The sequence below is a fragment of the Epinephelus moara genome, chromosome 14 (assembly GCF_006386435.1).
Source record: "Epinephelus moara isolate mb chromosome 14, YSFRI_EMoa_1.0, whole genome shotgun sequence".
Lineage (NCBI taxonomy): Eukaryota > Metazoa > Chordata > Actinopteri > Perciformes > Serranidae > Epinephelus > Epinephelus moara.
This window is the reverse complement of record NC_065519.1, coordinates 12,257,244-12,270,722: the sequence shown is the minus strand read 5'-3', so window position 1 is coordinate 12,270,722 and position 13,479 is coordinate 12,257,244. Positions and strand designations below refer to the sequence as shown.

The following is a 13,479-nucleotide window of genomic DNA, read 5'->3' as shown; positions in this document are numbered from 1 at the left end:
CTCTGTTCACGTCTTTAAATCTCATCTGAAAACTAAGGGCCTGTCCCAATACCCACACTTCCCCTAGATATACCCACTTGCACTTGGTTGTGCGCATTCACGTTTAGGCTAGTGGTGTCCCAAAACAGAATTGAGGAAGTGGAAGTGGTTTCCAACACTTGAAATCCGCCCTAGATTCTAAGGGAGCCCCGACCCACACTTTAAATGAAGTGGAGGATGAAACACCTTGAGTCAGCAGCGTCGGCAAGTTTTGGAAACCAATTTGTTACTGTACAATCGGAATGTCGGCTATTCAAACAACAGATGGTTGGACTAGCGTCATTCTCAGAACCCATCGGCTGTATTCGGCGTCTGACTTCCGGCAGATGGCTATACAGCCTCTGGGGGCAGACCCCTGATTTTTTGGCATTCCGGTTTGATTTGGGCGGAGGAGGCGAATTTCCGTTTCTGACTTCCTTTATATATAAGTAAATATGCTGAACCATTGCGATGGATTCAGAGTTTGCAGTGACGCCAGTTATGTTCACCGCACGGACCGTTTAACCTGGCAACAACTGCAGCCGGCTCAAACGTGATTGGTCAATATCACGCGGACTACAAACAGCCTACAACCAGAAACCAGGGCTCTTCCGCTCTTCTTCCGGAGGCAAGATCTCCGGGGTTTGCCTCGGAATGTGAATGTCAGACTCTACATTCACTGAACTAGCATAAACTCATCAGCAACTCGGTTGAACACAGCGTCAAAATATTAAAACAAATCAACTTACCCGAACAAAATCGATCAGAACTAGAAGACGTCGTAGGCGCCTCCTGTTTCCAGCATTTCTTCTCCGTTGATTCATCAGACGGAGAAGAATAAACATAGCACACGCCACAACACAAGCGCTGGAGTCGGCATCTTCAAACCCGAATGACTACTAGTATTTGCGCCGCTACTAAGTGTGACGTATGCCTGCACGTCGGCCACACCGATTTGCATGAAGTGGTGTCTCATTTCTTAGGAAAAGATCTCTACCCTAATATTTCTCACTTCCCTCATTAAGGGTTATCTCGCAAACAAGGGCACTCAATACCAAGTGGAAGATTTAAGGGCCTTACTTTTGTAGAATGGCCTTTTCTGTCAGTTGATAGACTTAGGAAGTGTATGTATGGAGTGTATGTTTCCTGCACCTTGGAAATCTTATCGTGCTTTCAGCTCAAAAGGTGCTCAACAAATAAAGTTATTATTATTACATCTTCACAACGAGAAACGAGTTTGGTGACTCACGGAAAAACTACAGTGATTAGTCAAATTTGCGGACAAAACTGCAAGGTCGCGCAGAATTCACGAGGATTGGTTGAATTTGTGTTATTTGTTGCGATCACCACATCACAACATCCTGGAGGGGCTGTCTATTAAATCATTTGGGAATGCTCATCCACCTCTATCGACACATACAGCTGGGCATCATCAATTTTCATGACTTTTCAGTATAAATATTAAACAGGTATATGTATTGTGCTTCTATGGTCACAAAAGCAAGAAGGTGACCTGTCACTTTGTCCTTTACCTCATTGCAGTTTAATGTGATTGACGTTTTATTAGACAGCCTGTAGAGTTATGTAAAAGAAATGGGCAAATATGAGCTCTTTGTCTTACCCAAGGACATTTCATGAGGACAGACTGGCCATTACATGACACGCAGATCTGCAACCTCTTATCAGTATTTTACAGTGAAGTGATTTTCAAGTGAGTTTATTTGTGCGCCAGTTCCTGAACGGAATTTACCACTTGATAATGAAAAAAGAGGTTTACTGGAAGATGAGTTAAAGTGATGGGGTAAAACATGGCAAGATTTGTTTTCATGGACTTGTGCTGTATCAAATACTGTATGTTTCAGCCTAGGAGTGATCTAAGAATGTAGTCCCAGTCAAGTATTAGGCAGGCAGGGAACAGATGACAGAAATCTGAAACCCTAGAAGTCCTTTATTTATTACTTTCTATAACTAGCAGTAGTTAAAACTCTAAGCAGCACTTGAGTAGGCGAGATGAGTGGTGGCAATAACTGCTCATATTTAATAGGGTTACAGTGAAGGTTGTTCATGTTAAACGTGGCCAAAATTTCAAATAATGATGTTAACACATGCAAAAGTAATCCCTGTGAGCAAAAACCTCAAACCGTTCTGAAGACTCTGTTTCCAATGTTTTTTCTCCTCTGGCTACAGTATGACATCATAGTGTGCAGGATTTCTTTATTTGGTCATCTGCTCCAAGCATGCTGCTTCAAGTGTTTACATTGCGTAGCCTCTATTGCTACATGAAGCTACATGCTAATGTCAGGGAAACATGTAGTCGTGGTTGCAGAAGTTTGAGTCTGATTTTGGATCATTTTCCTGCTGAAACATGTCTCGCTGTGTTTAGGAGCTTTTATTGATGATTTGTCACTGTAGAAAGTGCCGCTATTCTGAGTAACAGTCATTCCCCGGCTGCAAGCACACTGCTAATGTATATGTAGCTACATGCTAACGTCAGAGAACTATGTAGGCTAGTCTTGGTTGCTGATGTTGTTTATGTCAATGTCTCCCAACTGGTGGGTCAGGGGTTGATTCTGATTGGACCGCAAGTGACTCATGAACGTGTCAAGATTGTAAAAAACAGTCTTTATTTTGAAATCCAGTACATTTCTAACACAGATGTTTTGCTTTGAAGTGCCGTTTCATGCCGTAGAGTGAGTGACGAATGTTCAGCGCGTTCACACCAAACGTGATTTGACAATTCGCATTGCGTTACTCATGCGAGTTGGAATGTTGCGTTGACTGGCTTCATACGCACAAAAAACTTGCGTCATACGTTAAATTGATTAATCAATAAATGGACTTACACCGGTGCATCCTCAGCGTCATACAACCCCGTAGGATCTCAATGCTGATTGGTTATTGTGGCGCAAATTAGTCGCTGAAGTTAAGATTTTTCAACTCTCATGAATACATGTATGACCCAAAATTACGCTACACACTTCATTCACGCCACTTAATTTGCGCATCCATCGTGCCGCCCGGTGGGAATTTACATCTAATAGTGTCTTATCATTGACTTTACATGTTGTTCACTCATGTGAATTGTTTTTTTCGCACCCTTTGCTGACCTGACAGCGACAGCAAACTGGGTCAATGATATAGCCAAATGCAAGTATATATATTTTAAACTGATGACTAAAGAAACATCTGGACCCTGTGGCTGGACCAGTTGGGAACCACTGGTTTATATCATCCCGATTTTGGATCATATTCCTGCTGGGACATGACCGGTTGCGTTCAGAAGCATTTATTGGTGACGCTGAGAAATGGATGCCAAGTAATGGGAGAACTGGAGGGCTTAAAGACACAGGCACTAAAACAGAGCGTCTCAGACAGAGGGTGAATACAGGTGTTCCAACATGAAAGCATGTAAACATGTTCTAGTAGAAACCCTAAATATAAGTGTGAACCTGAAAACAAGCATAACAGCTCCTCTTTAAGCATTTCAAAAAGCTGGGACTCAGGATGCTCTGGAGGGGGGCTTAACCTCTCTCTGCAGTATGACCATGACGCTGTGCCGGGTGTGCATTCTCATAATTTGACTTACATCACTTTCCTTTGTAAATAGGCTCCTGCTGAGAGCTTCACCATGCCCACATCATGAAAACAAGGCAATCATATGCCACTGTGAAACCAAGCAAGCATGCAGGACTCTACTCCAACAAAACACCAACCAACTCATTTCACTCATGAGCACTCCCTCAGTAAAATCAGCTGGCGGGCATTGAGTTTTGATGGCTCAGTCTTATGTGTGCTCAATAATGGGAAAAAAACTGCCTATGTGTTTACAACCTGGGTGTTAAACTTCCTGTCTTTCTCTCCCCTCGCAGGTTTTTAAGGGAGAGGAGGGCGTGTTCCAAATCTCTGGTCTCCAGGGCAACACAGACTATCGTTTCCGAGTGGGCGCCTGCCGCCGCTGCCAGGACACGTGCCAGGAGCTGTGCGGACCACTGAGCCCCTCCTCCTTGTTCACTCTGCGTCGCCAGGAGACGGCGTCGTCGGGAGAGCTGTGCGCCGTGGAAACGGGCAAAGGCGTGGGCCTGATCTCCAGCGACGAGCGCTTCGCGGCGCTCATCGTGTGCGTGTTCGCGGGCTTCTCCATCCTCATCGCCTGCTTGCTACAGTACTTCTTCATGAAGTGAGGGAATTTTAAACTATAGGATAGAAAGAGAAAGCGAAATCACAGAGAAACTTTTAAAAAAAAAAAACGTCTATGAAAGAACCGAATGAAATCAAAACAAACACTTGAGATGTACTTCTAAGGCTATGTATGTTTTGTTTTTTTTTTGTTGTTTTTTTTAGTCAAAGTATCGAGTCTGGCTTTTCCTCACCTTGTTCCTGTTGTCTTCAGCCTTCACTAAGTTCGGTCTCATTTCTCTCTACGTCTCTGTGTCACTGTCCGTCTCATTTGTTAAGGATTTCTGTCGAGGGAAGCCTTGTCTTAGCTGTACCTCGGTTGGGAAAGAAAACTGATAATCAAGCCTTAAAATAGCTGTGAGCAAAGCAGTTGCTCCTCAGACTGACTTGCATGTTTTTACTTTGTATCTTTTTAAAACATACTCGATTAGAGAACGTGTATATTTCTTGACAGTCATTGCCTTACTTTTTTTTTTTTTTCAATGTGTAATTTTTTTATTTTTTTTTTGTTTGCTGCAGTCTTTATTCATTTCAGCCATATTCCAATGTAGGCCTACAAAGCTTTAGCCGTTCATACCTTATTATCCAGTTTGTTGCTACTCTTACAGACTGTCGGTCAACTCATGCAATCTGCACCTGCTTTCACACACACACACACACACACACACACACACACACACACACACACAGACTGACAAATATACACACATGCACACATTCACGATCACACTCATGCAATGACGGTGAGAAACGCACATTTTTTCCTCCTAAGAAGTCAATCGCATATCAGCTCAGCTTTTAACATTCAATCACTCACTCATTCAGCTACCAAAGTGATGCAATCCATGTGTGGTGTAAGATGCTGCTATCCTGTGATTTTATTATATCTAAGAAAGAATGGAAAACCAGTAATCTAATATATATACACACAATCTATATATATAAATATATATTATAACAAATATCTATGATGCTATAAAAGTGATGTAATATAAGTGATGGCAATGTAAGGTCTGAAGTACAGTGTGAAAGGGGAGGAGTCGACTCTAGGTGCTCACAAACAGCAGCTCTGAGGTCAGTTCAGCAGCTCGAAGGAGCCCTTAAACACTGGTCTTGGATCAGAATATGAACCGTTGTAGGTATTCGAATGTTGGGCATAAACTGGCTTTAGGAAGCAGGGCTGGGATCGTGATTGGCTGCAACTTAACCAGGAAAGGGCTGACTGGCTCTAGGTCAGCCCTTCCGTCGTTCTACCATCTCAAGTACCATTGCTCCAGCCTATTTATCTGTAGCTTTAGTAGCGATGTGCCCGTAGCGTCACAGACCCAGAGGTGCTAACAGCCTGCCAAGCTAACTGCCCTTCTCAGAGCTCTGTGTGTTAACCAGGAAAGCCATTAGGAGTTAGCTTGAGCTTTACCCCCTTCTCTTTGAAATTTAGCCTGCCAGAGCAGTGCTGAAGCCGTAGTTTCTCCTTCCAGCTAGTCTGTGAATCGATACATTTGAAGACTCTTCTCCTCTTTTCTCCTCCCCTGCAGCATAATTATCCGTGATTACCTTTTCGCTCTGGCTGCTCTCCTCTTGCTTTCAATCCATCCCGTCTTATCTGCCCATGCGCCACTCTCTCCGCCTCCTCCTCTCTTCCCCTCCTTCTGTTCTCTCTCTCTCTCTATTAAAAGGTGCTTTATTGACATGTAATCAGAGCAGTAGCAAGTCTGTGGTCTCTCCTCAGACGGACATGTTCTCTGGGGAATTGAACTAATGTTCACTAACCAAACAAGCCTTTGACAGAACAGAACACGACTCAACAGAACAGGGCATTCTGACACACATTAGTTAACCACCCTCCCGCCTGACTCCTGAACCCCCCCTTTAATCCCGACCCGAAAAACAAAGCCAAGGTACAGCCCAATACACACCCTGATGATCCAAAGAAGTCACCCTCACCTGCTTGATTATTGTGTGACATGTCTACTTTTTGTCAGGTGGGGTGCAGGGGAAGAAAGGATTGGGTGGGAAGGAGGGGTTTAGCGCCGCCGCTCGGCTCTGATTGGCAGCCTGTAACGTACCTCAGGGATAAGGCCTTACAGAGGGGAGATCTAATCCTGTCATCCCCATCGCTGTCATCGTCGTCATCATATTAAGCCTCTCTTCCTCCGTTTCTCTCTCTCTCTCTCTCTCTCTCTCTCTCTCTCTCTCTCTCTGTGTCTTCCTCCCTCCCTCCTATCTTTCATTTTTTTGATGCTGTATCTTGTCCTCTGTCAATGCTGTGCCTTGCTCCTGTATGTGTCAGTAAGCAAAGTGGTTTACTAGCTCAAAATACCTTTGCCAAAGTTGATGGGAAAGTTAAGGTAGAGTTCTTTTCTAGGTTTTATTTATACTATATATTTGCATACAGTACTTTACATGCCAATTACAGTGCAATCTTCATTTATTTATTGTTTAAAGATTAAGAGACAAGTGTAGTTATATACTAATTTTTTTCCTTGTAGCATGTTTTTTTTTTCTTTTTTAATTTTTTTTTTTCAATGGATGTATGTTAGATTGTATGATTAAGGCCAGCATTCCTTATCTCAGTAACCCTTTAAGTATTTCTCTTACAGCTGTTGGGAACGTGTAGCTCATCAGTCCATGCATTGCAGTTATCATTGCCGTTTTTCAAAACATGTAACCAAATGTATTTTTGTTATTTTTTCATCTCCTGTTGCGGCCGTGCACAGCCGAGCAGTTCTTGTAATGCTTAGAGAGACATGTAGCAAAAAGCAAAGGCCTTAGGGGTCAAGTTCAAGTCATCTGTATTGGGATAAATGTCGCTGCCTTTGGCTTATTTTTTTATTTTTATTCTCCTGATTAGTGTTATAATGAAGCTTCTGATATCTTTTTACTGTTTTATTGCCAAAGCGCAGGCTTCTCGTGTCCACTAGATGTTGCGTTCGCAGTCGTCTAAAGGGTTCTGTGATGTTCTTCTGTAACGACACAGCATTATTATTATTGTTATTATTATTCTCTCAAAAGGAAAAAAAAACATTAACTTGATCTGTGATTATGCTTCTTTTCATATTATCTTTTATTATTTTGTTTTGTAAAGCAAAAATGTGCCATTTTTGAGATGTGTAGCCCCTTTCGGAGTTTTTAACACGGCCTGATTTCACACTGAAAGGTTAAAATTTAAAAAAGAAAAAAGGCAAAAACAATCATGCGATGATTTCAGGCAGATGATGACAATAATAATATTGACGATTCCTTGTTCAGGCTAGTGCTGGTATAGCAGTAGTTAGTATTTTGTATCCAGTATTTTGCTAAGAGATGATATACAGAGATATCTATAGAGCTATAGAATGAGATGGTAATACATTATGACTAACAGAGTTGAAGCACTTTTTTTATGCCGAGCATTAGTCTTGATGAGGTTAATGTGAGCGAGAGGAGACGCGAGGTCCATCGCTCTGTTCCAAACACTACTGCCAACGCCGTCTGTTACATTCATTGGCATTATTCTGTCGTTGGCGTCACTGTGACATTGGCATTACTGGAGCATGGTTCTGTGCTTCTCAGATGGCACCCTGCTCCCTGCGGCAGAGCAGGCGACAAAGGAAGTACAGTTCACGTGGTTCCTTTCTCAGACGTGCTCATGGTGTCTACCTAGCCTGTTGCATTGTAGTCGACAGGTGATATGTGAGGTGTCCTGTCCTTAAACCCCTGATGTTATGTTGCCCACCCACAGCCCCCCGCCCCCTTATTCCCCCCTCTTCAAGCCTTAATGCCCCAATGGGAGAGCAGAGGTGTTTGGCCGAGCTCAGGCCAGTCATGTTAGTGTTGTAAAGTGTCCGAGGTTAACGCCATGTTAACCGAAAGGCTGTGTGTTTGTGGGCAGGGTACTCCCCCTTGTGCTTTGTTGTTTTTTTTTTTGTTTTGTTTTGTTATTTTCAAATGCTGGTGATTTTATAGACACCCCGCCCCCTCCCCTACCCACCCACCCTGCAGGTCCTGCACATTTGGCGGGTATGTCGAGAACGAGAGACAATTTTTTTGCCCAGCAACCCCACGTCTGTGCCTTCTGATCAGTTTTATTTTACTTTTTTTTTTCTTTTTTTTTATGTTTTGTACGTTTTACAGTAAGTAGAGAATTTTGACTGAGAATTTGGCGATTTGACAAACGTACAGAGACTCACAGGTATTTAACTATTTTTTAAGCGAGACAAAAAAAGAAACATATTTTTACCTCACGATTTAAAAACAAACATTCCAATGTTGTCATGGTCTACGAATTGAGAAAAAAAATAAGAAATTCATGCATTTCTTCTTGTATTGTAAATGTTAGACAATTTCATATGCATTATATAAAAGAAACTGCCATATCAATTTTAATGTATAGATTTTTGCAAATACTACCCTATGTATGTAAGACGTAACTGTATCGGTAGCGTATATATAATATATTTATGCCCAATAAATGTTTTGATTTTTTTTTCTGACTTTGATTGCACCTGGATGTTTTATTGTGTGTGTCATTATTCATCAGCACTTCTACCTACATATTAGGGCTGGGTGTAAATTAAAATACTAGTAATTTATTTCAGGGTACTGGTATTGGTACTAGTACCAAATTGAAATGGATACCAATAAAGTACTCAATTTGTCTTTCTCATGCCTCTGCCGGTGACAGCCGTGACCAGAGGCATTATGTTTTCAGATTCTCCATGCGCCCATCTGTTCATTTGTCTGTCCGTATGAGGACGGTCTCATTCTCATGGTGTCTCAAGAAGACCTTGAGGGAATTACCTCAAATTTGTCACAAACATCCATTTAGACTCAGCCATGAACTGATATGATTTTGTTCGTCAAAGATCAGGGTCACTGTGACCTTACATTAGTCTCATTCTCAATAACGTGGTACCTCAAAAAGGCCTTGAGGGAATGTCCTCAAATTTGGCACAAACATCCACTTGGACTCGACTATGAAATGATAAGACTTTTGAGGCCAAGGTCAAGGTCACTGTTATCTTTCATTCATCTCCTACTCATTAATGTGGTGTCTCAAGAAGGCCTTGAGGGAATTTCCTCAAATTTGCTACAAACTTCCATTTAGATTTAGCTATGAACTGATATGATTTTGGTTGTCAAAGGTCACTGTAACCTTGCATTTGTATCCTTCTCAGTAATGTGGTTATCTCAAAAGGCCTTGAGGGAATGTCCTCAAATTTGGTACAAACGTACACTTGGACTCAACTATGAACTGATTAGATTTTGGTGGATAAAGGTCAAGCTCACCGTGACCTTGCATTTGTCTCATTCTCATTAACATGGTATCTCAAAAAGGCCTTGAGGGAATTTCCTCAAATTTGGCAAAAACGTCCAGTTGGACTCAACTATGAACTGATAAAATTTTGATGGTCAAAGTCAAGGTCACTGTGACCCCAATCAAGAATCCATGCACTAATTATGACAAAATTTCACACAAATGTCAAATAGGATAAAATTATGATGTGATGATATTTCTTATCTAAAAGGTCAAAGGTCATCTTCACTGTTGCCATTATTCAATGTCATAACTCAGAACCAGAAGGGGAGACATTTGGTCAGACACTGACTTGACAGTGCTAATTGTAGAGATCCTCTGTGCTGCCGGCTTGAAGATGTGCATGAACCATCCATATTTTAAAATCTGTAGCTTCTTAGCAGCACATCCACATTTAAAGCATTGTCAACTGTCATAGCTACCAGTGAGTCTGGATAGACATGGATATAAAGTATAACTGCAACTTGACTGGTTCATGGAGGCATAAAACCACAAGGTGCAAATTCTAGTCTTCCACTTCATTCAGTACCCATCATGTCAATGGAAGCATTCGGCTGTGTAAAATGCCACCAGACGCCACGGTGTGCAGTGTCTGGTGGCATTTAAGTGTAGTGTGGAACACTTTGGTGTCATCTTGGCATGCTTAACTACCAACTTCGTCAAATACAACAAACTCAAATTCACCATACCACAGATAATATGGGTTGTAGCTGCTGTGGAAGTGGTCCCATTACATGTTGCATGGAATTGAAGAATGCTTGCAGTCACTGGCTGCGAGCAAAACCATACATACATTTTATTCTAGATCTGTGAACAAAAAGGATCAAATGCAGGTATCATTTTACCAGAGAATTTGTGATACACTCTAAAAAATAATTCACTAGTTCAACTTAACTTTAATCAGAAAGTTAGGAAACAATTTGCATGCATCTTTTTATGTAGTTCCAACTCTGGCATTATTGAATCTTTTATAATCTGACAAACTCAGTTAGTTTAGCACAACCAGTTTGATTCAATTTGACCTCACGAGACTCAATTAAATTGAACCAACTTAATATTTATCCAAAAGTTATGTTGCTTTTTTATGGTCAAACTACTTTATACTTTTATCCTGTTTATTCTATATCCACTAATCACGTGAATCACTCTTAACACCCAGTTCAGACCAACATTTCGCAACAAGACAAAACCATTTTAGAACGTGGCAGAGAAAAGTTGCAGTAGTGTGAACCGGCTGGTCTGAGCTCAACTCAAGCCGACTGATGGTGTCACCTGCAACTCAGCTGGTCAATTCACCAGCAGCTGGTTTTAGAACATAAAGCACGTCACCTGTTTCTACAGCCAATTGGCTAGTGAAGTTTGCTGGTAAAGTCAAAATGTCCACAGACGCCGTGTTTGCTTGCTGCGGCAGGTGCTCTGTCACCACCAGTATCTCACTATCACTATCATCATTAATATTAAAGAAGCTACAAATTATTTTCAGCCACAAAATAAGCCTGAAAAGCTGGAAATCAGAACAGAAGTACAGAGAGTTGTTGCATAGAGATGATACACCATCTCATCTAGTTGCATTGGTGTGAACCGGCAGGTTTTCAGAACGTTGTAGAACGGAATATTGCAAGTAGCTGCCTGTTTCAACTCCTCTGTGAATCTTAACTGGGCTTTAGAGTGTACTACTTGGGTCTGGGTTATTTTGGTTGATACCTTGAAGGTCCAGTGCGTGGAATTTAGGGGCATCTCTCGACAGAAATGGTTTACAATATTCGTATGTCATATGTCTTTTCTTTACCTTGGAGTAAGCTGCTTAAATCTAGATATGTAGTGTGTCTGCTTCCACGGAGTCCTCCATGTTCTTTGTGGAGGTGTTTAGTGTAGCCCAGAACAGACAAACCAATCACTGGCTCTAATTAGGACTATTTGTGTTTTCGTGTCACCCACTATAGTTCTCGTAAACACTTGGCACAAAAAAAAAGTTTCAGTTCTGCAACCTCACCACTAGGTGCCACTAAATCCCACACACTTGCCCTTTAAAAGTATTGAGTACTGATACCCAGCTGTACTACGTATATGCTGTCCTGCATATATTTCTGTTTATGGTCTTGTGCTTTTGCATATCTGCAGATAATCATAAAAAATTACTGTTTCACACAACAGCAACAGTATAGTCGAAACTGCCGAAACTGTTTCGCTGACATTTACTGTTGTGTAGCAGTATTGATCTTCATTTTCCAGATTTAATGAGAATGATGATTCTGCTCTTGTCGGATACACCTTTATGTACTGTTGTAAACAAAGCTGAGAAGAAATCCATATTTATAATATTAGGGTTTAAATTACTATTAATAGTCTGTAATTATTCAAGGTGAAAACATTTTAAATGTCACAGAGACTGCTATGTAATTAAAGACAGTTCTGTCTTTTGTCACACACAGTTTCAGGGATGACAAGTGAGTACATCCGTGCCCATTTAAACTCTGTGTGAATGTGTGTCCATTTTAGATTTACTCTCCAGTGGCTTCGGTAGCATTTAGCCAGATAGCGAAGAAGAGTAAATCACACTCACTATCACCCCCTGCTGTCCCCGAGGGCAACCAGAGAGAGACGGCTGCCCTGCAGCGACCTGAAGACCACTGGGGAATATTAGTCATTATCTGTGAGCATTTTGTGGTGCACACACATACAGGAGGTTTGTTTCATCTGACAACACCAGACAAAATCGCAAATCTAGGTATCTGTTAGAGCAAATAAAACTTGCAGATTCATCTGGCTCCCAGGCAAGGTTAATTTAAAGTGGTGTAATGATTAAATAGGTGGGAGCAAAACAGCACTCCCTCACTATCTATCTTACCCTTATCTTTTTTTTTACTTAAGCTTTAGTAGAGCAATAATATAATATAATATAACCCTTGTTCTTGGGAGGTGCACTGTAGGCAGTGGCCCTGTGATAACTCGCTCTTCCAGTCAGTTAAATGTAGTATGAATAAGCTGTAGGGTAAAGCACTCAGAAAGCATCAAGATGTTTGTTGTGGATGGCTGGCCAAGAAGCACAATTTTAAATGCTAGAATGCAGTTTGATCTGTGGGGTCAGAGAAGCACACATTCGGGCTTCTTTAAAGCAGCCAACTTCTTGTGATTTTCATCAACAGTGTTGTCTAAAGTTCACCAGGAACAAAAGTGCGATCAACAAAAAAAGAAGAAAAAAAATTCAATCAGCTGCTGTCTGGGGGACAATGCCCAAAGGAGAAGAAATGGAGTTTACTCCTGTGGCTGTGTACTCTGCAATTACAGCACAAGCCTGCAAGTTAGGCATTGACTTTTGGATAGAGACAGTCTTGGACCCCAAAGGATGAAACCGATTTTGGTGATCCCCTAACTTTTCCTGTTGCACCATCACCACCATTAGGTGAAAATGGTCATTACAGCAGCTTGTCATAACACCACACTTAGCATCAGCTGCTATATCCAGTGAAGTGGCCACTATATATTAGGGGTGGGCAAAAAAATGATTCAGTGTAATATAGTTGTCACAGTGGACATTGTCAACCTGCCATACATGCCACTCTCTCAGTTAACCCAGTAAATTTCCACTAACCCTGCCGTTCCACCACACCAACCTCATCAAGCCAACTGCTCTCACCTGTGGGTCATCACCTCCTGTCAGTATAAAGACTCCTGCTTCACCGACTCTCCTTGCCAGATTGGTCTTTGTCATACTCATGCAAGACTTCCCTACTACTCATGTTCTGTACGACATCTATTGCACACCTGTCTCCAAAGAGGGATCCCTCCTCAGTTGCTCTTCTTGAGGTTTCTACCGTTTTTTTCTCCCATTAAAGAGTTTTTCCTTATCCGCTGCGAGGGTCCTAAGGACAGAGGGATGTCATATGCTGTAAAACCCTGTGAGGCAAATTGTGATTTGTGATATTGGGCTTTATAAATAAAATTGATTGATTGATTGATTGATTGATTGATTGATTGATTCCCAGCAT

The 13,479-nt window shown here is 41.6% G+C and overlaps 1 protein-coding gene across 2 annotated transcripts in view; it reads left to right on the top strand.

The window, feature by feature from the left end:
• The window catches only part of fndc3ba (fibronectin type III domain containing 3Ba), a 149,505-nt gene extending 140,838 nt beyond the window's left edge, over window positions 1-8,667 (top strand). For both annotated transcript variants that reach the window (XM_050061076.1, XM_050061075.1), the window contains exon 27: window positions 3,888-8,667. In XM_050061076.1, the coding sequence (XP_049917033.1) occupies window positions 3,888-4,199 (312 nt within the window). In that variant the 3' untranslated portion in view covers window positions 4,200-8,667. The remainder of the gene's footprint in view (window positions 1-3,887) is intronic.
• Window positions 8,668-13,479: the final 4,812 nt, after the last annotated feature.